The 25,637-nt window shown below is 38.2% G+C and overlaps 1 protein-coding gene and 1 pseudogene across 1 annotated transcript in view; one reads left to right on the plus strand and one right to left on the minus strand.

The window, feature by feature from the left end:
• FKBP15 (FKBP prolyl isomerase family member 15) overlaps positions 1-25,637 on the plus strand; it is a 53,728-nt gene that overhangs the window by 3,942 nt on the left and 24,149 nt on the right. The window contains exons 2-12 of the mRNA XM_054584511.1: positions 1,146-1,261; positions 6,761-6,845; positions 7,279-7,348; positions 10,595-10,669; positions 11,002-11,100; positions 13,341-13,490; positions 14,365-14,433; positions 19,338-19,484; positions 21,640-21,779; positions 22,266-22,323; positions 24,876-24,983. Of these exons, the coding sequence (XP_054440486.1) occupies positions 1,146-1,261; positions 6,761-6,845; positions 7,279-7,348; positions 10,595-10,669; positions 11,002-11,100; positions 13,341-13,490; positions 14,365-14,433; positions 19,338-19,484; positions 21,640-21,779; positions 22,266-22,323; positions 24,876-24,983 (1,117 nt within the window). The remainder of the gene's footprint in view (positions 1-1,145; positions 1,262-6,760; positions 6,846-7,278; positions 7,349-10,594; positions 10,670-11,001; positions 11,101-13,340; positions 13,491-14,364; positions 14,434-19,337; positions 19,485-21,639; positions 21,780-22,265; positions 22,324-24,875; positions 24,984-25,637) is intronic.
• On the minus strand, positions 4,617-5,603 carry LOC129079337 (voltage-dependent anion-selective channel protein 3-like; annotated as a pseudogene).

Below are 25,637 nucleotides of genomic sequence, written 5' to 3' on the forward strand. Positions count from 1 at the left end.
CATGTGCCTTTTCCTTTGCTGATGTTGTTGTGTATCTTGTCATTGTAATAGATCTTAGCTATGAGTATAACTATATGCTGAGTCTAGGAGTCTTCTAACATATCAGTGACCTGGTGGTGGTCTTGGGGACCCCAACACAAAATGTCACCAAGAGAGGAAACACAAGAGTAAGAACAAGTTTTGATGGGGCAGTGGGGGTTGGAAGATAGGAGTTCTGGTTTGGACATGTTGCATTTTTGTTGCCTGTGGGATATCTGTGTTGTCTGGTACTCGGGAGCAAATTCTGGGCTGAGGACACAGATTTGAGCATCATCAGCATTTGGCTCGCACTTGATACCAAGGTAAATAAATTAGATTGCCAGGGGAGAGAAAGTATAAAATCTTGGGGGCATGGACATTTAAAGGTTGAACAAAGGAGAAAGATTTCAGGAAGTTAAATGAGGATCCAGAGAGATGGGAAGACTAGAAACTGATCCCTTTAACATTTATTTATATCTTATTTGGGCTCATCCCTCTTTCCAACCCACAGGTATCCCCACAAAAGTTAAGGGAAGATTTTGCTTGAAGAACAAAATAGTGTAAAAAGGCAGCATGAAGGCCAAATTAGATAAGGACTGGTAAATTATGTTTAGTAACAAAGAGGTTGTTGGTGACCTTAGCAAAAGCAATTTCAGTAGAATAGTTGGGGCATAAGAGTCATGGAAAAGGATGATAAAAGAATGGTTCTGCCTGTTAGGTGGAATGGTCGACAAGACCATGTTTGATCGTGTAACTTCATAGTACAATTTTATTTCAATTTGATAAACTAATAAAAAGTAGGAAACCACGACTTGCTAAAGGCAAGGATTAACAGTTTGAAGAGACCATAGAGAGCATCTGGGACAACCACCTCAGTTTACAGATGCAGAAACTGAGGTCCAGAAAGAAATACCTTGACTAAAGTCGTATAGACGAATAAAGTCAGCTGATGGTGTTCCAATCAAAAATGCAATCTTGATTTCAAAGACACTTGTCTTCCACTTCCAGTATTGAATGGTGGGATATACAGTCAAGGAGGTATTCAAGATTGTAGATGAGCAGCATTTATAATGATACCAGGTTTGAGATATGTCAAATGAAATGTTATTTTCATTTTCTACCAATAGTGCCAGATTGGCCTCTCTTTTTGGACTGGATCAGACAGCCGCTGGCCATGGAAATGAATTCTTCCAGTACACAGCGCCAAAGCAGCCTAAGAAAGGCCAGGGAACAGCAACAACAGGTAAGTTAAGAGGTTAGGATTAGCCGCTACCAAGTTAGTTGAAAGGATAAATGGCCTTCCAACAGAGGTATGACCAGTTGTTCATCCTTGGTCAGTCTGCTTCTCTAAGTTCTGAGATACCAATTCTAGCAGCTAAATAGTATGTCTTTTGTTGAAAACTGATAACGAAAGGTCACAAGTAAGCTCTTCTGCCCCATATGGACACCACCCTCAAAAACTCTGTCGAGGGCCCTCTAGGTAGGTACTGTCCAGTGTTTTGGTGAGAAGGAAGAGCTGCTTATTACTTTTTTACCTTGATGGGTTAGATGCATGGTGACAGTGAATTTTTCCCAACTAGGCAATGACAGTGCTATATCCATGTGCCTTTCATCATGGTGGACACAGAAGAAAATGGAGTGAACATTTGTTGAATGAAAAGAGAGAAGGGGGACTAATATTTCTAAAATGTCTGCTATGTGTCCAGTCTTAGGTGCTTTACATAGATTTTCTTATTCAGTTCTCACAATTCTGTGATATAGGTGAGACAACCACCATTTTAGAGTCTCAGAGATGTTTAGGGACTTAGTCAGCATCATGCAGCAGTAAATGACAGAACCGAAATTTGAACACTGATCTGATCACTCCAAAGGTTTTTTTCCCTCCTATACTTTGCTGTCTTTTTTTTTTTTTTTTTTTAAACTTTGCTGTCTTTGTGTAAGAACCTGAAGAGCAGTGAGGGACTGATAGAAACAGCCCTCAGCTACCAGCACTGAACAGGTGGTGAGGGACATTAAATTAAATATTCGTTGAATGAAGAGGAAAGTGTTGCAAGCCTTTTACATGCTAGGCACAATGCTGGCACTGAGGATGTTGATAGGATATTTAGAGTTGAATAGTTGCAGGGGTTACCATATGGCCCATAAAGTCCAAGATATTTATTCTGGCCTTTAAAAGAAAATGCTTGCAGACCCCTGCTCTAAATCTTACCTGTTGCTTTTGGCAGCTTTGCTGTGGATTGCTAGTCCTGTTCTTTAAAGCATAACCTGACCAGATTTCTAGTCATTTACATTTCCTCTGGCACATCTCTTCATCAACTATGTGCTTCTGACTCAATTTTAGGTGGTTGAGTTAATGGATAGAGATAAAAATAAACCTAAGACCCCAACCAGGGAAGTAACTTGATTTTTTAAAATCAGGAAACAACAACTGTGAGTTCATTATACTTTCAAAGAAGAATTGTAGAGGCATTTGACCTTAAAAATTACTTATACAAGCTTATGTAGATATTTACAAATAAAAAGTGAAGTAGCAATATAGGAGATCATTCTGTTCAAGGGATAATTTTATAAGAAGTCTTTGTGGGGAAGATGACTGCAGCATAGTTCTTGAGTCTCTTCAGATTTCAATATAAAAACAGAGCTATAAGATATAAAAGACAAAAATATGGGCAATATTTATGACAAAATCAGTTGAAAAGGTATTCTCACGAACGCCCAAATACAAGCAGGTATGGACAAACCACGGACAACCACAAGGCTTCTGTGGTATCAACATTTGCATGGGAGCAGACAGGGATGCAGTGGGAGAATATTTGAGTCTGACAATGGGAGAACCCCAAACTAGTCAAAAGGTGTTCATGGAAAATATGATAGGCCAAGATGGAACCGAGAAGTGTTTTGCCCCCTCTAGTTGTGGGTAAGTAGAAGGGGTTGATGATGGGGCTAAAAAACTGCAGCACTCTTGCTTCTCTGCACTTCTGAACCTCACTCACTATGGGAGCCTCCATGACAGGTCCCCACAATGAGAAGAACTTGCTGGGAGTGGAATTAATATTGAGGAGCATAGAGACATTAGAAATGAAGGAGAGAAGATCCAGATAAGAATAAGGATAGAAGTAGAGTCAGAAAGTCTCAGGAAGAATCCACCCTATTTTTGAACTTTATACAAAAAGAACAGAAGAGGGAGCTCTGTAAAGGTAGGAAAGCCACTTTGAACCTCCTAAGAGTTCAGAAAAGCAAATTTCAAGTAAAAATGAGCAATAGAAGAGTCTCAGAATCAAACTCCTTGCAAAGTTATCATAAGAACAAAGAGCAAGGAACAGAATATCTCTACAGACAGTGAAAGCTGTGTTCTATGAGAATGTTTCTTACTGAGCTGATCAAAACTACAGCCACTTATTTAACATTAAGAAAATAACATTAGACATGAGATGAGAACATAAATGCTAATTAGAATATCTCAGAAGTAAGTAACAGGACTCAGGCAAGAATTAGAGATGTAAAAAAAAAAAAAATCATTTCAGAAATGAAGACTAAACTAGAACAAGAGAATGAGTAAACACAATAAATTGTGCCTCAAGAGAAATAGAAGGTTAGCAGGAGGAAATTTTTTAAAAATTTAAATATGTTTATTGATTTTAGAGAGAAAGGGAGGGAGAGAGAAACACCACTGTGAGAGAAAAACATCTATTGGTTGCCTCCCATAGGCACTCTGACCAGGGATCAGACCTGCATCTTAGATATGTCCCCTGACCAGGAATCGGACCCCCAGCCTCTTGGTGTACGAGACTATGATGTAACCATTCGGGCCATGTCACCCAGGGCAACAGGAGGAAATTTTTGAAAATTTTATTTATTTCTAGAGTGAGGGGAAGGGAGGGAGAAAGAGAGGGAGCGAAACATTGTGTGGTTGCCTCTCATGCACTCCCTACTGGGAAGTAGGCAGGAAATTAAGGCAGGTTTCTTTTGAAACATTCTCTTAATTTTTTGACTTAAAAAATTTGCTGTCCTGGCTTCCTGGGCATTGAAGATAGCAAAGAAGATCCAACATATGGGGGGAAATACACACACACACACACACACACACACACACACACACGTAAAATATATAACTTTTAGGACTTTTTTGTTTTGGGCATTTTGAAGAATAAAAGGAAATGTCTATGCTAAGGGAGAAAAGGAGGTTGTCAAATTATACATTAATTTTGTTTCAAAAAGCTGCAGAGTTTAGGTATGTAGAAAAAGGACTAGAATAAATACGTTAAATGATTAACATTTATGTGGGTGGCAAGATTACAGGTCATTTTTATTTTCTTTTTTTAAATGTGATGGTTTTCTTTATTTTGCTCTGATGCTAAACCAAAGATTCCATTGCAGCACAGAGATCAATATATTAAAAGGTCATGAAAAAATAGTGTGGGGCGTGCAGGACGTGATGTACAAACTGGATTGGGTTATTTCCTTTATAACAAGACACTACATTTTTGCTGAGGATCATATTTAAAATCTGTGGAACTGAACTGAAAAGTGGCACAAATGTGACAACTTCAGGCATGCTTTCCAGCACCTCCCTTAGGAAGGTCTTGCGCTCTCTAGGCTTCAGTGTGCAGGAGGATTACAATTCTTTGGAAGAATAAAAAGTCCACACTTTTGAAATATCAGAGAAGAATGTTAAGGCCAAAACATAGTGGGTTCATTTCTCTTCATCTCCAGGGAGAAATCTGATGCTTTATTCAAAACCTCATTAAGCTTCTAGTTCCAATCCCAACCCAACCTTGTGACCTCCTGCATTGAAGTTCTTTCCATCAATGAAAGCTGATAGGGTCAGTTTGACTCCTGGTCAAAGAATCTGAGTATAACCCAGTCCTATCAGGCTAGCATTATTTACTTTAGCAGAGAGAGAGAGTTCTACAATCCAACTTGTATTTAACAGTGATGCCAAAGCGAGTGTTGTTACTGCCAGCTGTCCATGCAAGGTTTATTGATGTTTCAGTGTTCTCATTAACCTTCTGGTAGATAGTCCCTCCAAATTCAGTGCCATCATTCACATGAGTGTGCAGCTGGAAGTCCGCAGCCTTGTAACCCAGGGCGAAATTATTCTGTGACAGTTTGGATTTTGCTGTGTCAAAACTCATCTTATAGCTAGCAAGCCAACCTTCAAAGCTAAAAGAGCCCAGCCATAAATGGATGGGCCAGAAAAATCTTTATCAACATTACTGCCAAGACTGAAACAATCCTGTTTTTAGGAGGCCTTCAATTTCCCACTCTTCTTCCTGTGTTCGGTATAAATATGGTATGAAGAGTAAGTTTCAACCCTTCAGCCAACTTATTCTCCCAAGAGATTTCTGTTTCAACAGAATTGTCTGTGTTCCATTTTTGGGTGAAGGTAAGTCCATAGCTACAGACAGTGTATTTGGCCCCTAGGTTGCCTGAAGCTTTCCCTGTATCAGTATAAGCATGACCAGAAGTAGAAAATTCCATTCCACTACATGACTTGGTTTTCAGGTCTATTTTGACCATGCCATACCCATATCCTTTGTTGAAGACATCCTTGGCAGCCTTTCCTAGGTCACAGTAAGTTAGTGTGTTACACACATAGGTCAATCCACGCTGCTTTTCCATATGAGTGGCTGGTCTCGGCTCATGACTCATAACCTCCTAAATCCTCTGAGACAAGCAACAGCTATATTTTCTTTGTATTTTTATATTTGCTAAGTTTTCTACAATGCATGTGTACTCTACAATCAGAAAAAAAAAATGGGTCAATACAAAATTTAAAAAGACAATATTCAACTGCATAAAATTTTAAAAATCTTACTGGCTTTATGCAACAGTTCCTGAATCAGGCAGCATCCAATCTAACAGATTGAAAGGAGCTCCAAGGAACTGTAGAAAATGAAAAAGACTTGGAAGCAGAAGGGAGCAGGAACAAAGAAGTTGTATTAGGCAAAAAAGTCGTTTGGTTATTGCAAGATTACTTTCCTTTAGGGGATGACAGAGGGTCTGTCAGGCAAATTACCTCACTAGTGCTGATCAGGCTGTTCCTGATTGACTGGTTTAAGCTTCCATTTCGGGGAGGGCCAAACTGGAATTAAATCTGTTTGGTGATGTGGAGCTTAGCATAAGTGGCTTTATTTGGGGCCCATTGCCTTGTTTTCATCATTGCAAAATAAAAAAACAAGGATGCTTTTGAAAATAAATTCTTGTTGGTTGTGTCTCACTACTCATGTGGTGAGTATAAATATGTGACTTACTCTAAATAGACTCTTATTTCAAAACACTAGAATTAATCTTATACCACTGCGTAAGGTAAGTAACGGCTGTGATCTGAATATCTTACCTTTTCTACTCCAGAAGTAAAGGAAGGAGAAATAATTTTTATTTATCATAGCTGTCAAAATATTGGAAGGGGAAAAGAAAGTATATAGAATATGACCTCATTTTCTAGATACTGCGTCTTGTCCGGTACAGACACTTGTTTGGAGTGAAGTCAGAGTCCTGAGTTCTAGTCTTAGGCTCGCTACTATCACTGTGTAAGGCGCTTGAGTGTTTAGAGCCTCAGTTTTCTCATCCCCTGATGAGGTCATACTACTGTTTTATGCATCAAATGAGGATAATGGTCATGAAAGCTTTTTAACACTATGTGGTATAAAGAAGAATTTTGAAGCAGCTTTAGTGGTTAAAAAAAATCAGTTTCAACCAAGAAATGAAATGTCAACTTTGTTTCCTTCTTCATCTTCAGGAAATCAGGCAACACCAAAAACAGCACCCACCTCAACAGGCACTTCCACAGTATTGGTTGCAACAGCAGTCCATGCATATAGATAGTAAGTAGCTGAGAAGGAATGCTTTCTGAACTGAGGGGTGGGTTAAGCGCCTTTCTTTTCTCAGTAAGCCTTTGTTCGTTGCAAAACAGCTGCACAGCCTTTCCACAGAAAAAGTACCAATAATGCTTTACATCTCTCTCTTCCTCTCTCTCTCTCTCTCTCTCTCTCTCTCTCTCTCTCTCTCTCGTGCTTGTACCCTCAGCAACTGCTTTTCCAAGTGCTCAAAGATAGCTACTCCACTGAGATATGAATAGTAGATATTTAAAGAGTAAAGAAGTTGTGTAAGGGCTTTGAATTATAAACTACTCATCTCCATTCCTTTCTAGAGGCTGAATTTACTAGATTTCCTACATTTTGTATTGCAGAAAATAAAGCTGATTCTGCTAAGTTTAAGGAAGTACTAAAACCTATTGTTTTTTTTTTTCTTCTGTAGCACAAATGATCAATATGTAAAGCAGGGCAAATTTGGTGCTGCAGTCCTGGGAAATCACACAGCCAAAGAGGTGAGATTGCCCTCCATCTCATGTATATTCCAAGTACCCTAAATGGTACTGATGAGCTGCTTTTCCTCTGGGCTTGCCCAGTGTCTCATGTATCAGAGGATTAGAATGATTGTTTGTACTAAGTGTGAATTTTTAATATTATGTACATTTATAGTCTTTATTTACTGTTATGCATTAAAATAAATGTGATATGGACCTAGCTTAAGAATTTGGAGTTTCAGAGTAAACCATTCACCAAGGACATCCCTTTGTAAGGCAATGAACAACACTTAGTGTACTACTTAGAGCAATATGTCTTTGTATCTGCATTAATAACCAGAGTTTATCCTTTGAAAATTTGATTAGGAGATGGATAACTGGTCACACAGTTAAATATTGGTTTGGGTCAAAAAGAAGATGTGGTTAGAAGCCCCAAGACTGATTTACTTGTAAAGTTGTATCTACCTTCAAATTCTGTTCCAGAAGGTTTTGAACACTGTTGAAGTGAGCATAAGAAATTATAGAATTTCAGAGGCCCTGAGAGCATGGATTCCATACCCCTCAGAGACTCTGAGACACAGAAAGAGAAAATGACCTGTTGAGGGTAGCTAATATAATAGACAACACTCATTTATATTAAAAACAAACAAAAAAAATTATGGAAATTTAGAAGCATAAAAATAGTGGGGCTAGAATAATGAACCCCTAGATACCCATTCCTAGCTTGTTTTTAATCTTGTTTCACCTTAAGCCAAGCCAGTCTTCCTTCTTACCCCACTCAGATTATTTGGAGTAAATCTCCAGCATACAATTTTAGCTGTAAATATTTTAGTACGTATCTCTTTAAAAAAACGATTTTTTTAAAAAGATTTTATTTATCTACTTTTAGAGAGAGAGGGGGAGGGAGAAAGAGAGGGAGAGACATCAATGTATGAGAGATAACAGTAATCAGTTGCCTCTCGCTCACTCCCACCTGTTTGCCCTGGCTGGAAACCAAACTGAGGGCCTTTGGGTTCTCAGGCCGGCACTTAATCCACTGAGCCACACCAGCCAGGGCTGAAAGAAAAGGAATTTTAAAAACATAACCATTAGTCCATTGTCACACCTAAAAAAATCACCCACAATAATTTTTTTAGGTCATTCACTACCAGCTAGTATTCAGATTTCCCTGGTTTTTTTTTAAGTAGTTTTAAATAGGATCTAATAAGGTCCATATATTGCAGTTGGTTGCTGTGTCCCTTAAGTCTGTTTCATTTTCCCATCTGGAGGTAAATAAAGTCTGGTGGTTTTTCATGTTAGCTGCCATCGATGATTATTACTTAGAACTATTAATTTATTAGGGGTTGCCATTTGGATCATAAAAATCTGGTATTAGGACTTTACCACCCTTCACTACCAGACAGGGTATAGTGGGTTTGGCAGAAAACATTTCTACTCTAATGACTATTAAAAAGGAGATAAATTGCAAAAAATACATTTTAAAATTCATTAGTGAGCTGTGGAAATGATGAGGACTAGATGAACTAAAATTTCAGAGAGGAAAGAGCCAGTGAGTTCAGTGTCCCCTTTCCCTGTGACTTCGGCTGATACCTAGGTGTAGACTAAACATCAGGTATGGCCCAAGCACTGAGACAGCTGGGCGCAAGAGGCATTGGCAAAAACTAGAGTTGCTCCAAAGGCAAGATTGTTTTTTTCCCCTTAGGACATTGCTGAGTTCTGGAATGGAGTTGAAGTCCAGGGGCTGTGCCAGAAAGGCAGAGGGAAACTTCTGCAGTCTCATGGTGCATAGGAGATAAAGTCCCACTGTAAGATGAGAATCTGTGTGAGCATCCATGGCCTTCCTCTCAATACATTTGCTGAATTTTGAATTACTTAGGAAGGAAGCTAAAGAACTCAGCTCAGAATTTCTGATGGGTAAAATGTTCAGCACTGGGAAGTCAGAGACATTCCAGGCTCTCAATCAAAAGCCTAGGAAGATAATGCTTGAGAATAGGGACACCCCAGAAGTGGAGTGAATCTTAATAAATCTATGCTCCTTCCCTGACCAGTTCAATATATAATTGGATTGCATTGAGGTGATCAATCCCTCATTCTACCTGCCTATCAAAAGGCACAGAAAGACCTTGGTGCAAGATTGTATGTATATGAGCTCTCATAGTCTCATCCTCCCCTCTGGGGTTGAATTAATCATTTGTTTAACTGTGGTTTGTATATATGTATATAGTAAATATATATGAAACATAAAATTTGCTATTTTAACCATATTTTAGTGTATAATTCAGTGGCACTAATTACATTCACAGCATTGAGCAATCATCACCACTGTCCACTTCTACTTTTTTGTCACCCCAAACAGAAAATATGTAATCGTTATTCAGTAACTCCCCAGCCCTCCTTCCCTTATCCCCTGGCAACCTTAATCTACTTCCTATGTGTATGAATTTGACTATTCTAGATGTTTCACATAAGTGGAATCATAAAATATTTGTACTTTTATGACTGGCTTATTTCAGTTAGCATAATGTTTTCAAGATTCATCCATGTTGTAGTATGTAGCAGAACTTCATTCTTTGTTATGGCTGAGTAATATTCCATTGTATGTATATAACACATTTTGTTTATCCATTCATCAGTTGACAGACATTTGGTTATTTCCACCTTTTGGCAATTATAAATAATGGTACAGTGAATATTCATATACAAATATATTTTTGAGTCCCTGTTTTCTTTCTTTTTTTTTCATATATACTAGGAGTGAAATTGCTGTTATAAGGTAATTCTTTATTTAGCTTTTTGAGGAACTGCTAAACTGTTTCCACAGCAGCTGTGCCATTTTACATTTCTATAAGCAATATATGGGTTCCAACACTTCATTATTTTTCAGTTATTTTTTAATAGCCATTTTAGTTGATGTGAAGTGGTACTTTATTGTGGTTTTAATTTGCATTTCCCTAATGTCTGATGATGTTGAGCATCTTTTCATGTCCCTATTAGCCATTTGTTGTATCTCTTAGTCACCTCTTGTACAAGTGAAAACACCAACAAAATAAAGACATTGCTAAGTACAGTTAAAGAGTAAAGCCAAAATGAAAAGAGATTAAAATGGGTAGTGAGAAGATATAATTTAAAATCCAAACTTTAAGGGATTAACTGAGTTTTGAGTTTTATGCCTGCTTGAAACACAGCCCCTTACTACTGACATCTTAGTACTGATTTTTGTATTGCCTTTTAACTTCTCTTTTTTTTTCTGCCCACCTTTGAGAACAGTATAGGATTCTTCTTTATATCAGTCAACAACAGCCTGTTACTGTTGCAAGGATTCATGTGAACTTTGAGCTAATGGTAAGACTCCCCATATTACTGTCATTAATGCCCTTGGGATAGGATTATAGGAGAGATTGGTCTGTGCATACCTGGTGGGAATTAGGTCGATGGCTTCAGCACTGGATGTCAGACTGCATATCTTAACAGAGCCTCTTGGAAAGGCCTCTTGGCAGCCTTCTGGGAATGTGGGCTAAGGGATGATTGATGGAAGGTGGGAGGGAAGAAGAGATTTCCCTGATATCTTTCTTTGGGTCCACCTTGGCCACAGCCTTTCAAATGAGTTCAGGCATTCAGATTTATCTGCTCTGCTGCCCATAGTTAGGTTATGCCAACATTTTTCCTTTCCCTAGGTTCGGCCCAATAACTATAGCACCTTCTATGATGATCAGAGACAAAACTGGTCCATCATGTTTGAGTCAGAAAAATCTGCTGTGGAGTTCAATAAACAGGTAAGACCATCTTATCCTTCCTGTGAAAAACCAGACACTAGTCTGGATTTCTTTTGATTTGAGGAAAATATGTGGTACACCCTAACCTGCTATACTTTGTTAGTGGCCAAGCATTAGAAAAACCCACTAAATTTGTCACTTGAACTTATTGTATTTCAGGGAAATAATAGGAACACTTAATTCAAATTGCTGAAAATGAGACTTTAAGAGAAAAAAGACTAAATGTAAACTTAGTTCTTTAAAACATTTATGCTTCATAACGTATCTTAAGGAATGAGTAAAACTATTTTTTAAAAAGTGTTTTAAAGGAATTTTTTTAAAGGTTACTATGTGATCATTGTAGAAAACTAGGAAAAGCATTTAAAAAAATTTGATCATAATCCTACCACCCTAAATAACCACTACTAGCATGTTATTTTTTTTGACCCTATATAATATATATGTAGATCCATTCCTTTAAGAGGTCTGTATCTTATTTTATTTAATAATGTATAATATATCTTTCCCACTTCATAAAAAATTATTTGGAAGCATTTTGAAAGCTTAATAATATGAACATTCCTTTATTTAGTCATTCCCTTGCTTTTAGGCATTTAGGTTGTATTCAGTCTCTGAAATAAATGATACTGTAATGAATATTTAAGTCTTTTTCCTCCTGCTTATTTTCTTAAGCTAGATTTTTAGAAGTAAAACATGGTGTCAAAGGGTTCAGATATTTTTAGGTTCTGTATACACTTTGGCACCCTGCTTTACAGAGAGAGAGTACTACCTTATATTTCTGTCAGTTCTCTCACTGTACCTGTGTCAACGTGTGGAATTATCTTGGGTTTTCTCCAGTCTTATTTGTTTGGTAAAAAATGACGTCTCATTGTTTTCATTGGCATTTATTTGAGTAAAATAATGAAACTTTTTAAAAGAAAATGAGTAGCAGCTTTCTAATTTAAGGAATTAATTAATTAGTAATTAGTATACTGTGTTATAACATTAACTAAAATGCTGTCACAAAAAAAAACATTGATTATAGAATAATTATTCATAATAATGTTCCTGACTTCTTTGTCTAAGATTTGTGCTAAGATAATATGGCCCAAACTGTAGGTAGTGCAGATAGAAATTATGGGAATGCAACATGGTTTTGTAAAGGGCCTTTGTTTTCTAGTTTGTTATTGTTACCAGACTAAAGGTGCTCATTTGTCTGTGCACATCAAAGCCCAATGATGCACAAATAGGAGTTTGCAGCAAAGAAAGTAAGGGTTTATTAGTTGGGGAAGTGGCATCATACCCAGAGTCACAGGTGAGCCAGTGCTCAAAGACCTGGCTTCCCGATGACCTCTATGAGATGGGTTACATAGGGGACTAAGGGATTTAGGGTTGTGGTCTCTACTGATTGATTGGTGCTAGGGTAGGAGGTGGTCGATCAGTGCATCTGGTCCTCACGTCAGCCATGGTGCTGCTTCGTCTGGCTTCACTATTTTCCTGTGTCTGGAGCTGAAACAAAACTGAGGACTAGATACTACCTTTAATTCAATTGAAACTCTGTTTGTAGTCAATGGACCTTAGGCTTTGTTCCTAAGATTGTTTAATGCTGACCAGAACCTCATTGTCTTGAGGGCTCAATGATTAAGGGAGTGGATGTACAAGGGACAAGGAGGCGGGTAAGTCAGGGTGCTGGATGAGGCCAGTGTGAATCAAAAGGAAAGAAAGGAGAAAAGTTCATATTAAAGAAATGAAGTTTCTGTATGGTTACATTGCCTTTAAAAATGCTTTCTGTATTTTTTTAAGAAACTCTTTCTTGCCTAGGTTCCCAAACACTGAAGCAGTAAATCAGTGTGATAGTGATACCTAACATTTGTGTGTACTTACCATTATTTTCCAGGTGCTGTGCCTGGTACTCTACTTGATTTAGTTCAGTCTTTCTAACTATACCAGGAGATGCAAAGTTTTATCTCCAGTTTACATAAAAGTCTCTGAAATAAAGGTCACAGAGGTTAAGTTATTTGGCCAAGTTCACACGTTAATAAGTGGCAGTAAACCCAGATGTGTACTCAGACAGTTTGACTCCAAAGCCATACTCTTAGACACTTCAATTCCTGGCAAGATTAATGACTTTGGAATGGTTTATTTCTAAACGTGTAATCTGTTTTGTTAGTGGACACCACTTTTTGGAAAAGAGCATTAGCAAACATGGAGTACTTGCTGAGCTTACACTAACTGTGTGCTGCTTCAATTTTGTCTCACAGGTGTGCATTGCCAAGTGCAACAGCACCTCTTCCCTGGATGCCGTGCTCTCACAGGACCTCGTTGTAACAGAGGGCCCTGCTGTGGAAGCTGGAGATTCTTTGGAAGTGGCCTATACTAGCTGGTTCTTTGAGAATCATGCACTGGGCCAGGTAAGAATATGCACCCTGCAGGTTCCTTTGTAACTTAAACAGCATGAGGGTTATTCAGATATAAGGTAATATTACTATAAATTGCTGCTGCTGGCAAATAGAAATCTTTTAGGAGCCCTGCTTTAATCCCTACTGTCGCTTTTGGGGCATAGTCATGAGATGCTAATATATAAAATCTGCTCAGTGCTACTATGACTCTTATCTAGAGAAAATGGAAACCAATTTCCCAAATACTATTTTTGGTAATTGTTCACTTGTGTGTCTTGTCCTCCTCTACTAGTTTTAAATTTGAATATATTCTTATGGGATTAGGTCTTAAAACTTCTTTGTAGACCTTCCAGTTGTTTCAGTTTTTCTTATACTAGATACTATAAATAGGTTGAGCTTGTTGTCTTCCAGTATTATTGAGCCCTCAAAAGCAGTGTGGTATGATAGAAAGAACTTAAGACTGTTGATCAAAAAAAGTAGATTCATTCCTACGTTTTTCCTAATTTTAACCTTGGCAAGTCATTTAAACTCTTTAAATTTTTTCCCCACATTGGTGGATGGAGGTTAGTAGGTACTGGCAGGATTGGTGTCAGCAAAAATGAGATCATTTATTTGTAAGTTCTTTACAGATGAAAAATGTTTTTAATAGATGAAGTTACTTTTTTTCTAAAACTGGAAAATAAATGTCTCAGAGATATTCTGTGTGATAACACCCTTTAGCCGTGATGTGGTCCAGTCTTTTCGGCTCTCTTAAAAATTATTTTCCCAGTATGTTTCACATTCCCTATTCCAGAAATACTATGCTGATATGTAGTAAGTTACATTTTATAATGATGATTATTCTTGAAATTGACCTCATTTATCATTTACTTTGATCAAATTGCAGGTTTTTGATTCCACTGCTAACAAAGATAAGCTGCTTCGCCTGAAATTAGGATCAGGAAAAGTCATCAAGGTAAAGGCTGAACTGTGTTCTTACGTGGTTTTATCAGTTGCAGTAGGCTTAATTTAGATGAAGTTTTGTGAAATTTCTAACCTGGGTATCTTCTGAGAATCTAGAAAGGCTTGATTAAAAGTAAGAAGGGGAAAATGTGTTACATTATCTGCATTTGGAAGATTTTTACCTATGAGACAGTATTCAGTAGTCCTCCTTTAACCTTGGTTTTGCTCTCCATGATTTCAGTGGTTAACTGCAGTCTGAAAATATTAGATAGAAAATTCCATAATAAACAATTCATGTGTTTTAAGTTGCTTGCCATTCTGAGAAGTGTGAGGAAATCTTGCTCTGTCCTGCCCTGGAGGTGCGTCATCCCTGCTCCAGCATATCATACATACTGTAAATACTGCCTGCCCATAGTCACTTAGTAGCCACCTCGGCTATCTGTCACAGTATTCCAGTGCTTGTTTTCAAGTTACCTTTATTTTACTTAATAATGTCCCCAAATCCATTTACATAACTTTTACTTTTTATTTTTTTATATTTCATACTTTTTTAAAGTATATTTTATTATGCTATTACAGTTGTCCCAATTTTTCCCTCTTCGCTCCCCTCCATCCAATATCCCTCTTCCCTCCAGCATTCCCCCAACCTTAGTTCATGTCCATGGGTCATGGATATAAGTTCTTTGGCTTCTCCATTTCCTGTAGTTTTCTTAGCATCCCCTTGTCTATTTTGTACCTACCAGTTTTGCCTCTTAATCTCTGTACCTTTCTCCCATTCTCCTCCCTTCCCCCTCCTCACTGATAATCCTCCAAATGATCTCCATGTCTATGATTCTGTTCCAGTTCTAGTTGTTTGCTTAGTTTGCTTTTGTTTTTTAGATTCAGTTGTTGATAGTTGTGAGTTTGTTTTCATTTTAATATTCATAGCTCTGATCTTCTTTTTCTTAAATAAGTCCCTTTAACATTTCATATAAGGGCTTGGTGATGATGAACTCCTTCAGCTTTACCTTGTCTGGGAAGCACTTTACTTCACTTCTTATTCTTCACTTCACTTGCACTTCAGTTCTTAATGGACATAGCTTTGTTGGATAGAATAATCTTGGTTGTAGGTCTTTGCATTTCATCACTTTGAATACTTCTTGCCAATCCCTTCTACCCTGCAAAGTTTCTTTTGAGAAATCAGCTGATAGTTTTATGGGAACTCCTTCGTAGCTCACTCTCTGCTTTTCTCTTGCTGCTTTTGAAATTATCTCTATCTTTAACCTTTGGCATTTTAATTATGTTGTATCTTGGTGTGGTCCTCTCTGGGTCCAACTTGTTTGGGATTCTCTGTGCTTGCTGTACTTGTGTGTCTATTTCCTTAGCGAAATTAGGGAAGCTTTCTTTCATAATTTTTTCAAATAAGTTTTCAATTTTTCTTGCTCTCCCTCTCCTGGCACCCCTGTGATTCGGATGTTGGCACTTTTGGAGATGTCCCAGAGTCGTCTTATTCTCTCCTCGTTTTTTAGATTCTTGTTTCTTCATTCTGTTCTGGTTGACTGTTTATTTTTCCTTATGTTCCAAATCATTGATTTGAACTTCAGCTTCCTTCTCTTCACTATTGGTTAATTCCCTTATGCTTTTGCTGTACTCAGTGAATTCTCTGAGCATTCTCATCACCAGTGTTTTGAACTCTGTATCTGACAGGTTGGCTATCTCCATTTCACTTAGTTCTTTTTCTGTGGTTTCGTTCTGTTCTTTCATTTGAGCCATATTTCTTTGACTCCTGAATTTGGCAGCCTCTCTGTGTTTGTTTCTGTGTATTAGGTGGAACTGCTTTGGCTCCCTGTCTTAGCACACCTGTTAAGTTGTATGAGGCAGAGCCTTAGGTATTTGCCAGGGCTGGGCATCCGGCTTTACTGCTTTGTGGCTGTGTATGTGGGAGAGGGGTCAGAGAGGGCACAATGCTGCTGAGACTTGCTCGGCCCTCATCCCATTTCCAGCCACTTCACCCCCTTCTTGTATGTGACTGGCACCCCTCCAGCTGCTGCGCCTCCAGCTGCTGCCCCAGTGGTGGTGCCCAGAGTGGGTGGGTTTTCATTCGTTCTAGGACCACTCAGGCCCTTTACATGGAGTCTCCTGAAAGACCAGCAATTTCTTCTGTTGCCCCCACCCCCACTGGTTTTTATAGCCGGAATTCATGAGGCTTTCTTTTTGCGGCGCTAGAACTCTGGGCTGCGCAGTTTGGCCTCTGGCGGGGATCGCTGGCTCCCAAGGTATCTCTCCCGATTTTATCCACCACACGTGAACGTGGGGCTGCCCATGCTGCCACCACTCTGCATCCTCTCCACCCCAGGTCCCTATTTGCACCCCTCTTACCCATGTGGATGAATATGGCTTCTTTAAATCCTTGGTTGTTGAACTTCCATATAGTTTGATTTTCTGACAGATCCGAGTGTTTTTTGTTCTGATGTTAGTTGTGATCTTTGTTATAGTTATGCAAAGAGGCGAAACGTGTACCTACACCTCCATCTTGACTGGAAGTACATAACTTTTTTTATAATACAGTGCTGTAATCACTCCATTTTATTATTGTTTGTTGTTAATCCCTTATTATGCCTAATTTATAAATTAAGCTTTATCATAGGTAATGTACCTACAGGAAAAAAATAATATGTATAAGATTTGGTACTGTTGCTGTCAGTATTTAGAAAAGGGGAGCAGAAGAGACTAGACATTGAGCTTAATGAACTGGAGAACAAAAGCCTGCTTGCTAGCCAGAAAGCTACAGCTTCACACCCCAGGGGATCACAACACTCTGTTCTCCTCCCTTCCCCACTTCAATACCAGACTGCCAGGTGGGAGTGGGGAAGGCAGGCACCTGAGCAATAGATGTCAAAATGATGTAAAGGAAGGTACTTGACCAAAGAGGCCTGTCACTCTAGCCTGGGGAAAGAAGGGAATGGTTGGGAGGTGGGCCCGCCCATGACAAGCCCACAAAAGTTTGTGAAGTTGATTGGTTGTTTTGTAAAAGCACCTAGCTCTTCCCAGGTCCAAGCTAACATAATCCTAGGTGAACAAAGAAGTGTGTATACATGCTTGTGCTCTCTCTCCCAGCCTCCACCCCCCCCCGCCTTTATTAATCCTCATCCAAGGATACGTTCAATGATTTTAGAGGGAAGGAGAGAACAAGAGAGAGAGAGAGAATGAGAATGAGGATCATTGATTGGTTGCCTCTCATATACAACCCAGTCAGGGATTGAACCACAGCCTAGGTATGTGCCCTGACTGTGAATAGAACCTGCATCCTTTTGGTGTACAGGATGATACTCCAACCATCTGAGCCACCCAACCAGGGTGAAGCTCTCTCGCTCACCCAGGTGACCTTCACTCGCCTATAGCACACGTGGGTCTAGCAGCTACCAGGCCTGTAGCAGATGGTGTGGGCTCCAAAAGGACTAAGCTCTCTCTTGCTCATGACCTGCACTTGCATGGTGCATTCATCTGACTGTGTGGTTCTAGCAGCCGCGTGGCCATGTGGGCTCCACACGCAGGCTCCAGGAGGGAGCCTGACAGATGGCAGTGGCAAGAAGCTAAGAGGCTCCCTGGATGAGGACTGAGACCTCTTAGCAGCCACCTATGGGCTCAGAAGGACCTAGCTTTAATATGAAGCAGAAACTCCAGACACTGGCTTTTGTCTTGGCCTTGCTAAGGACACAGTTGAACTTTTTCCATGGTGGGACAGAAGGAAATGGGACATTGGAAACCCAGGGGGCAGGTTCCATCTTCACGTGAATAAACCATCTGGCCATACCACAACCTCCCATGCATGGGTCCTTTTAATACTTTTCTCGTGATCCTGTGGAAGAACCTAAATTCCCACCAACAACAGTACTCTCCACGGTTTTAGGCATCTTCTGGGGGTCTTGGATCATATCCCCCATAGATAAGGGAGGAGACAACTGTATTGAAGATGGGTACATTTCTTTTCTCTATTTCCTACTCTTTCTTTTTTATTCTGTGACTGTGAGGAAATTATTATCCTTCCTACAACCTAACAGGGAAAGAGGTGAAACTCTTGTAGAGGTGTATGATGTGGGTTGGTTTTTATATGTCTGGGATACTCTGAATCAACACTTCCCAATTATTACGGGAAGCAACTGTGACATAGCAGCAGGAGCAGTGAGGTTGGAGTCCAAGGACCTGGGTTCACGTTGTGAATTTTTCTTTACCAGCTGTGCAAGTGTGTTATAATATAAAGAGTATTTTACACATGTGGGCTATTGTTTCGTCAGGACATACTGATGCATTATAAAGTAATAAAGTATTCATTCATACATGGGGCAAAAAGTTTTTCTCCATAGCATTGTTTATGGTTCCTTTATGAAGAATCTTTTGGAGACTTTTCCTGTAGATCATAGCAGTTAAGGTATGACTCTTGAAGCTAGACAGATCAGGTGTTGATTCTTGGCTTAACAATGTACTAACTCTGACCTTTAACTATTTAATCTCCCTAAGCCTCAGTTTTCTCATCTGTAAAACGCGGATAATGCTGCCAACCTATGAGGTTATTTTGGGGTTTAAACAACATAATGCAAGTAAGGCACTTGCCAGAGTACTTGGAAAAATGTGTTCAATAAATGATAGCTTTTCTTCTTTTTTAATGCCATTCTTCTGTTCCTCCTAATTTGTCTCATCATCTGAAATAAGTATATTTCATCCATCTCCAGATACACTGGCTGTTACGAGTAAATTATAAGCAGTGTTCTAGATATTCTTTTAACCCATGGGGAGATGGGGGACTAGTTGAACTTGATCTTTTTCCAGAGGTCCAAACCTGAAAGTATGGATGAGTGAAACCTGATGATCCTACACTTCATTTTTTCTTTTGAGGAGGTTTGTGTCTGATGAGCTTTTCCCCTTCTCTGATTTCTAAAGGGCTGGGAGGATGGAATGCTGGGCATGAGAAAAGGAGGGAAGCGGTTGCTTATCATCCCTCCAGCCTGTGCTGCTGGCTCTGAAGGAGTGATAGGATGGACTCAATCAACTGACTCAATCCTGGTGTTTGAGGTGGAGATTAGGCGGGTGAGTAAATTGTGCTGTTGATGCGTCCCTTTGTGAGTTAAGTAAAATGAGTAAATATGTTTGAAAACTAGGTTCTGAAGACTTTTTTTTAATACCAAGGTTTATATCCTTGGCTCTCTATGCAGAGTCTAGGAGAGGTCGTGACTGAGCAAATCACTTCTCTACACTAACCTTTTTATTTTGTTCTTAAAATAGTGCTTCCTAACCAATGTGTATACTTTTTGATTTAGTAATTCCATGGCTACAAATTTATCCTATCAATTTATTCTCATAAGTATGTAAAGTTATCTATTTATTGATAGAAATACAAAAATAGATATATACGTTCCTCCCTCTGCTACATTGTTTATAATAGTAAAAACTGAAAACAACAAAGTAACCTTTATTAAGAGACTGGCTAAGTTACAGGTTTTTTCATGGAGTAAACTTTTATGTAACTCTTAAAGAATATCCAAAATCTATTATTAAGGGAAAGAAGGAAGTTGCAAAGCAGTATGGATAGTATGGCCTGTGTGCGTGTGTACACGCACATAAATATATACATATATTTACAAAGGCATACATATGTACATCTATGTTTATATACAAGTGTGGGTAAAATGTTTACAATAGTAAGAACACAAAACAGTTAATAAAGCTATTGTAATAATCATAACCTGTATGTCTTTTTCTATACGAACATCTGTAAGCCTATTTTTGTCCACCCTATATGTTTATATGTACATCTGTGTGGGTGTGTGTATGCACACATATATGTGTGTGGTCATATATGCTCATATTCATAGAGAATTTTTGGAAGTTTTAAAAGGAATGCTTTAAAGTGATTTTTCTCTGGAGAATGGAAATAGGGTTCAAATACTTTTTTACATTCTACCCTTTTGTACTATTTAAAATTTTTGCCATGAATATGTTTAATTTTTATAATGAAATTTATAACAAATTGTGGTTAATTAAATTGAAGCTACCTTCAAGGGAAAAAAAAAGACTCTTGTTTGCGTTATACTGTGATCGTTAGGTCCAAATGTGATAATGTTGGTGATCATAAACTATAAAATACAGCAAATAAATTATGGTCATCTTTATTGTGGCTATTATTCCTGCTACAACAGAGAAAGGATATGCTTTTCTTCTTAAGGACTCTTTCCTAACTGGACACTGTTATCTCTGCGGGTTCATTTCAGCCTCTTTGGCTGACATGCTTCCAGCTTTCTTCTTCGTGTCTGTTAAAATCTCTCAATATTTCTTTGAGTCAAGGGACATCATGGCTGGTAATAGATAACAGACTAATTTGTATCCTTTAAGAATGGCATTTGGAAACATAAGAAAAAAATTTTTTTTTTACCAGTAATCGAATACTTACCAATTGAAATGCTTATTAAATTGACAAGACTGACAGAGAACGATTATGCCCAGGGTGACGAGAGTGTTGAGAAGGACTTACACACTACCTGTAGAGTGTAAAGTAGTTCACCCTTGCTGGTGTGGAATTTAATGGTATATATCAGAAGTCTTAAAAATGACTATATCTTTTATCCAACAGTTTAACTTCTGAAGAGTTATGCTTTGGAAATATTTAAGGTTGCATGCAAAGATATAGATATAAAGCTATTCATAGAAGTATCATTTGTGATAGAATTAGAAATAACCTAAATATGTAACAAGTAGGAATTGGTGAAATATATTTTGTAATAGCATAGACATGTATGACTTACGTTCCCAGAATTCTTTGGAGACTTTTTTTTGTTTGTTTTTCTTTTTTTTGTAGATTACAGAAGTTAAGGGCATGACCCTTGAAGTTAGACACACCCTTTGGTAGTTAAAAGTAGATCATTAATTTCATAACATGGAAATATGTTAATATATCAATGAGTAAGCCAAGCAGGTGGCAAAACACTATGGCCCCATTTTTGTAAAAACACACATAAAATAAACGTGAAATAGTACATCCAAAATTCTACAATGTTACTGCCTAGGGTTTGGATGGCAGGTGGTTCTTACCCTTTCTTTTTTTTTTTCTTTTGCTTATCTACATTTTCTGATTTGCCACAATGAACAGATAATGACTTGTGAATGAAGTATAAGTAAAATGCAAGGAGGTTGGAGGGGGAAGAGTGCCCTTTTGGTGACCTCTTTCACCTGTGGGTTCTCTCCCTAGGTGAGGTTTGCCCGAGATTCCGGCTCCTCCGACGGGCCCAGTGTGAGTTCCCGGGACTCTGCGGCCCCTTCCCCCACGCCCGGCGCTGGTAGCCTGCCTGCTGACCCTGCCATGTCACTGCCCCCGTCGGTGCCTTTCAGGTCAGCGTAAGATACTGCAGTTGGATCAAGCCCTATTATTATCCATAGAAATAATTCTGAGAGGGGCTCAGAAATGGGGATCTGGTTGAAAACTAAAAACATTCTAAAAAATTGTTAAAAATGGGATGAGGAAAATGGGAAAAATACATACATCAGATTTTTCTGACGAAGGATTAATATTCATAGTCTGTTAAAGCACTCACTCAGATATTTAAGAATGCCTGACAAATCCTGGTATAAAATTGGGCAAAAGGCACAGTCACAAAATATTTACCCAAGGAAAAAAATATAAACAATAAGCATTTGGATGGAAAATTGTTCATCTTCACCAGCTTTCAGAGATTAAGCAAACTCAAGAGTTAAAATTCTGTTTTACAGCCATTCAGTTGGCAAACATTTTGAAAAACAGTTTGTTTCTCCAGGATAATCTGGACTTGTGATTATGGATTTTGTTTTCATCTCAGGATATGTTCTACTTGCTTTCAGGGAGCCAGCTCTTCGTACCAAATCTAACTCCCTCAGTGAACAGCTTACAGTAAATACAGTGAGTATATGGCTCTGTCTCCCTCACCCCCAATTTTCATGTGTAGGGTAGAGATTTTTTTTAAATGTTGAGAACTGTAGATTTAGCTAAAAATTGATAATTACTTTATTCATTTCTCCTTACTTAGGAGTCAGTATAAATTTGCCTGGGCTTCTGCATAGATAGACCTTTATTCTTATAATCATGTGGCCTTGAGAAAGTTGCTTAACTTCTCTGATCCTCAGCTTCATTATTATTAAAATGGAAATAATCCTTATAGTCCCCTTACAGGATTCTTGTAAGGATTAGAGATATGTTTGTAAAACACTGAGCTCAGAGCCTACTTATGGTATGTCTTCAATAATCTCTCAGGAGATTTTTATGAGGTTTAAATGAAATAATGCCTGTGGAGTTTTTAGTACTATATCTGGCATATTGTAAAAGCTGGTAACATTAGCTTATTATTATTGTAATCACTACATATTACTGTAATTACTGCATATCTTCATATTTTCATCCTCTCAGAGGAATCTTGCACTAATGCACCAGCTGGTTAACTTTGAAAAGGACATTCGGCCTCTGTGTTTCCCCAAATGTAAGATCAGCATACTGCTGTAGTAAAATTTGGATTTGAATATCTTTAGGAGGATGTCACTGTAATTTGCTGCTGCCCTGCCTGATTCATGATGGCATCTGAGTTTGCCACATGTGGATGAGCTGATAACTAAAGTACTTCAAGTTCTAAAGCCCTGTGGCCTTCATTTACCACAATTGGGAAATAGGATAATTGTGTGGAGTGAAATTGATACATAAATTTTCTCTAGCCCTAGTTTACTCTTTTATATTTAGCCCAAAGAAGGAATTATTAAGCAAATAATTGATCTGACATGTGTAAAAAGGGATCTCCTAAACCTAGAAGTTTAGGCCAAAAAATCGGAAAAAAATTGAAAACAATTATAATTTCAGATTTTTGAACACTCACACACACACACACACAAATTGTCCAGTATTGGTTTTATGGTGCTCTTAAACACGGCTACTTTTGTCACCTATTTCTAAGTTTCAGTAACTTGTGGTACATTAATGACCTTTTTCTTTTTTTTTTAAAGATTTTATTTATTTGTATTTGGAGAGAGGGGAAGGGAGGGAGAAAGAGAGGGAGGGAAATATCAATGTGTGGTTGCCGCTCATAAACCCCCAACTGGGGACCCGGCCCGCAGCCCAGGCATGTGCCCTGACTGGGAATCAAACTGGCAACCCTTTGGTTCACAGGCCAGCACTCAGTCCACTGAGCCACACCAGCTAGGGCTCTTTTTACTTTTTTAAAAATTGAGGCCAAATTCACATAACATAAAATTAACTGTCTTTAAAATTAACTGTTTTTTTCTTTTTTAACGTTGAAGTTTTTGTTTTTTGTTTTGAATAGCTATTACCTTGGTATGGTAGTTAGCAAAACAATGTAACAAGATATACATTGAGAAGACTCACTCCCACCCCTGCCCCCATCTACCTCATTCCATCTCACCTCCCCTTTGGCAACTACTTCTATTAGTTTCTTACGTGTTCTTTCAACGTTTCTTTATGCAGATGCAAGCAAACAGGAATGTATATTTAATTCTCTCCCCTTTCACAAAAAATAGCATTCTATGTATGTTATCTACCTTGCTTTTTACACATGACAATATATATAACAATGTCTTTCCATATTAGTGTATACAAAATTTCCTCATTCATATTTTGTCTCTAGATAATACTGTTTTATTGTGTGGAGTCCTTCCTTGATGGATCCAGCTTTTTTTTTTATTATTCATATCCATCAGTTATAAAATGAGAACATACTCCCAGTCTATGTCTATGTACAAATTATACAATAAAGTACTTTCAATCCCTGTAAACAGATTTACTGTCTTGTTACTATAGCTATAAAATAATTTTAAAATAGAGGTTATTGGCATTTCTTTCTGTGCTCGGTAGATCACCTTGTCTACCTTCAGAGGTATGTGCTGTCCAATCTGAAGGCTGTACTTCGAACTAGTTAATGGATACAGATCCTTCTAGCACTGGGGTTAGTGCATAGTCAGTGTGACTACACTAGTATATAATGTGTAGTCAGTGTCAAGTCATAGTTAAAGGAAGCTGAATTTAGAACAAAGAGCTGCTGTTTCCTTCTCTCCCCAAATCTCTTCTGAATGTTTACTGAATTTCTTCCAGGCTTTTGAGAGGGTATTATCATCTGAAATGCCTTACTTACTCCTTTAATCTGTACTTTAGGTTTTCATCTGTAAAATGAGAATAATTGCACAGGGTGGGGAGACTTAGTTGAAATGAATTAGTACATATGAAACCACTCTGTCCAATCCAAACATACAGGGAATTTGTTTTTACTGTTGTGATTATGTATGAACCATCTATGTTTCTAGGCCAGAAAATGCTCTCATTTTCTAGAAGAAATGGTTTCAAATAGATATGGCAGGGGGACTGGTTGGATATGATAGAAGAGCCAAAGACATAGAGTTAACTGAAGGCAGTGAACCTTGATTACAGTGATTTTTATGACTTTCCTGTCTTTTTAGAATCCTGATACAGTCAAGGCCAAGCTGATCTCTCGGATGGCTAAAATGGGCCAGGCCATGCTGCCCATCCTTCCACCGCAGCTGGAGTCCAGTGATTCAGAAATCGAAGTATGTTCCCCTGCCTGTATTAGGATGACTGGAGCAGAAGTTGCTATCTTCTGTTCCTTTCATTGGAATTACTACTTTTTCTGCCTCTAACCCAGAATCATTATTTAAAGGGTTTATATTCAAAATGATTCAGGTTGGTATTGATACATGTGTAGCAATTCCCCTGACAAATGGAAGCAATTCCCTACATCTACCGCAAGAAATAGGCAGTTCTAAGGATGTAATTTAGCCTTTTACTAGAAACTCTAATGCCAGTAAAAATGACTTTTTAGGCAGCATGATGCTCAAATCATAAGAGACATTCAACTTGTATTTGTTGATTGAATGTTTAGGTCTCCTTGGGAAGTGCTGGTCTTCGCACTGAAGTTAACTATTACTAAAGGTCCCACTGTCGAGTCTTTAGTCATTGTATGTGATGTGATTTTTTTTAAGTTCAAGAATTGTATTGCAACAAAATCAGTTTTTTCCGTTATGCTTAGAAAGCTTTCCCACCTTCAGATATAAACATCACATGTGTTTTTAAGAAGTAGTTATTATTTTATATTTTGATATAAAATTCATCTTAAAATTGTTGTATAATTTGAAGTAGCAATTCTAAGTTAATTCTTTTCTGGGGGTTAGTACCTTATTAAATGAAACCATCCTTTTTCAATT

Source organism: Pteronotus mesoamericanus, unplaced genomic scaffold (genome assembly GCF_021234165.1).
Source record: "Pteronotus mesoamericanus isolate MK-2021 breed Mesoamerican mustached bat unplaced genomic scaffold, CSHL_Meso_final contig_78, whole genome shotgun sequence".
NCBI classification, from domain to species: Eukaryota; Metazoa; Chordata; class Mammalia; order Chiroptera; family Mormoopidae; genus Pteronotus; species Pteronotus mesoamericanus.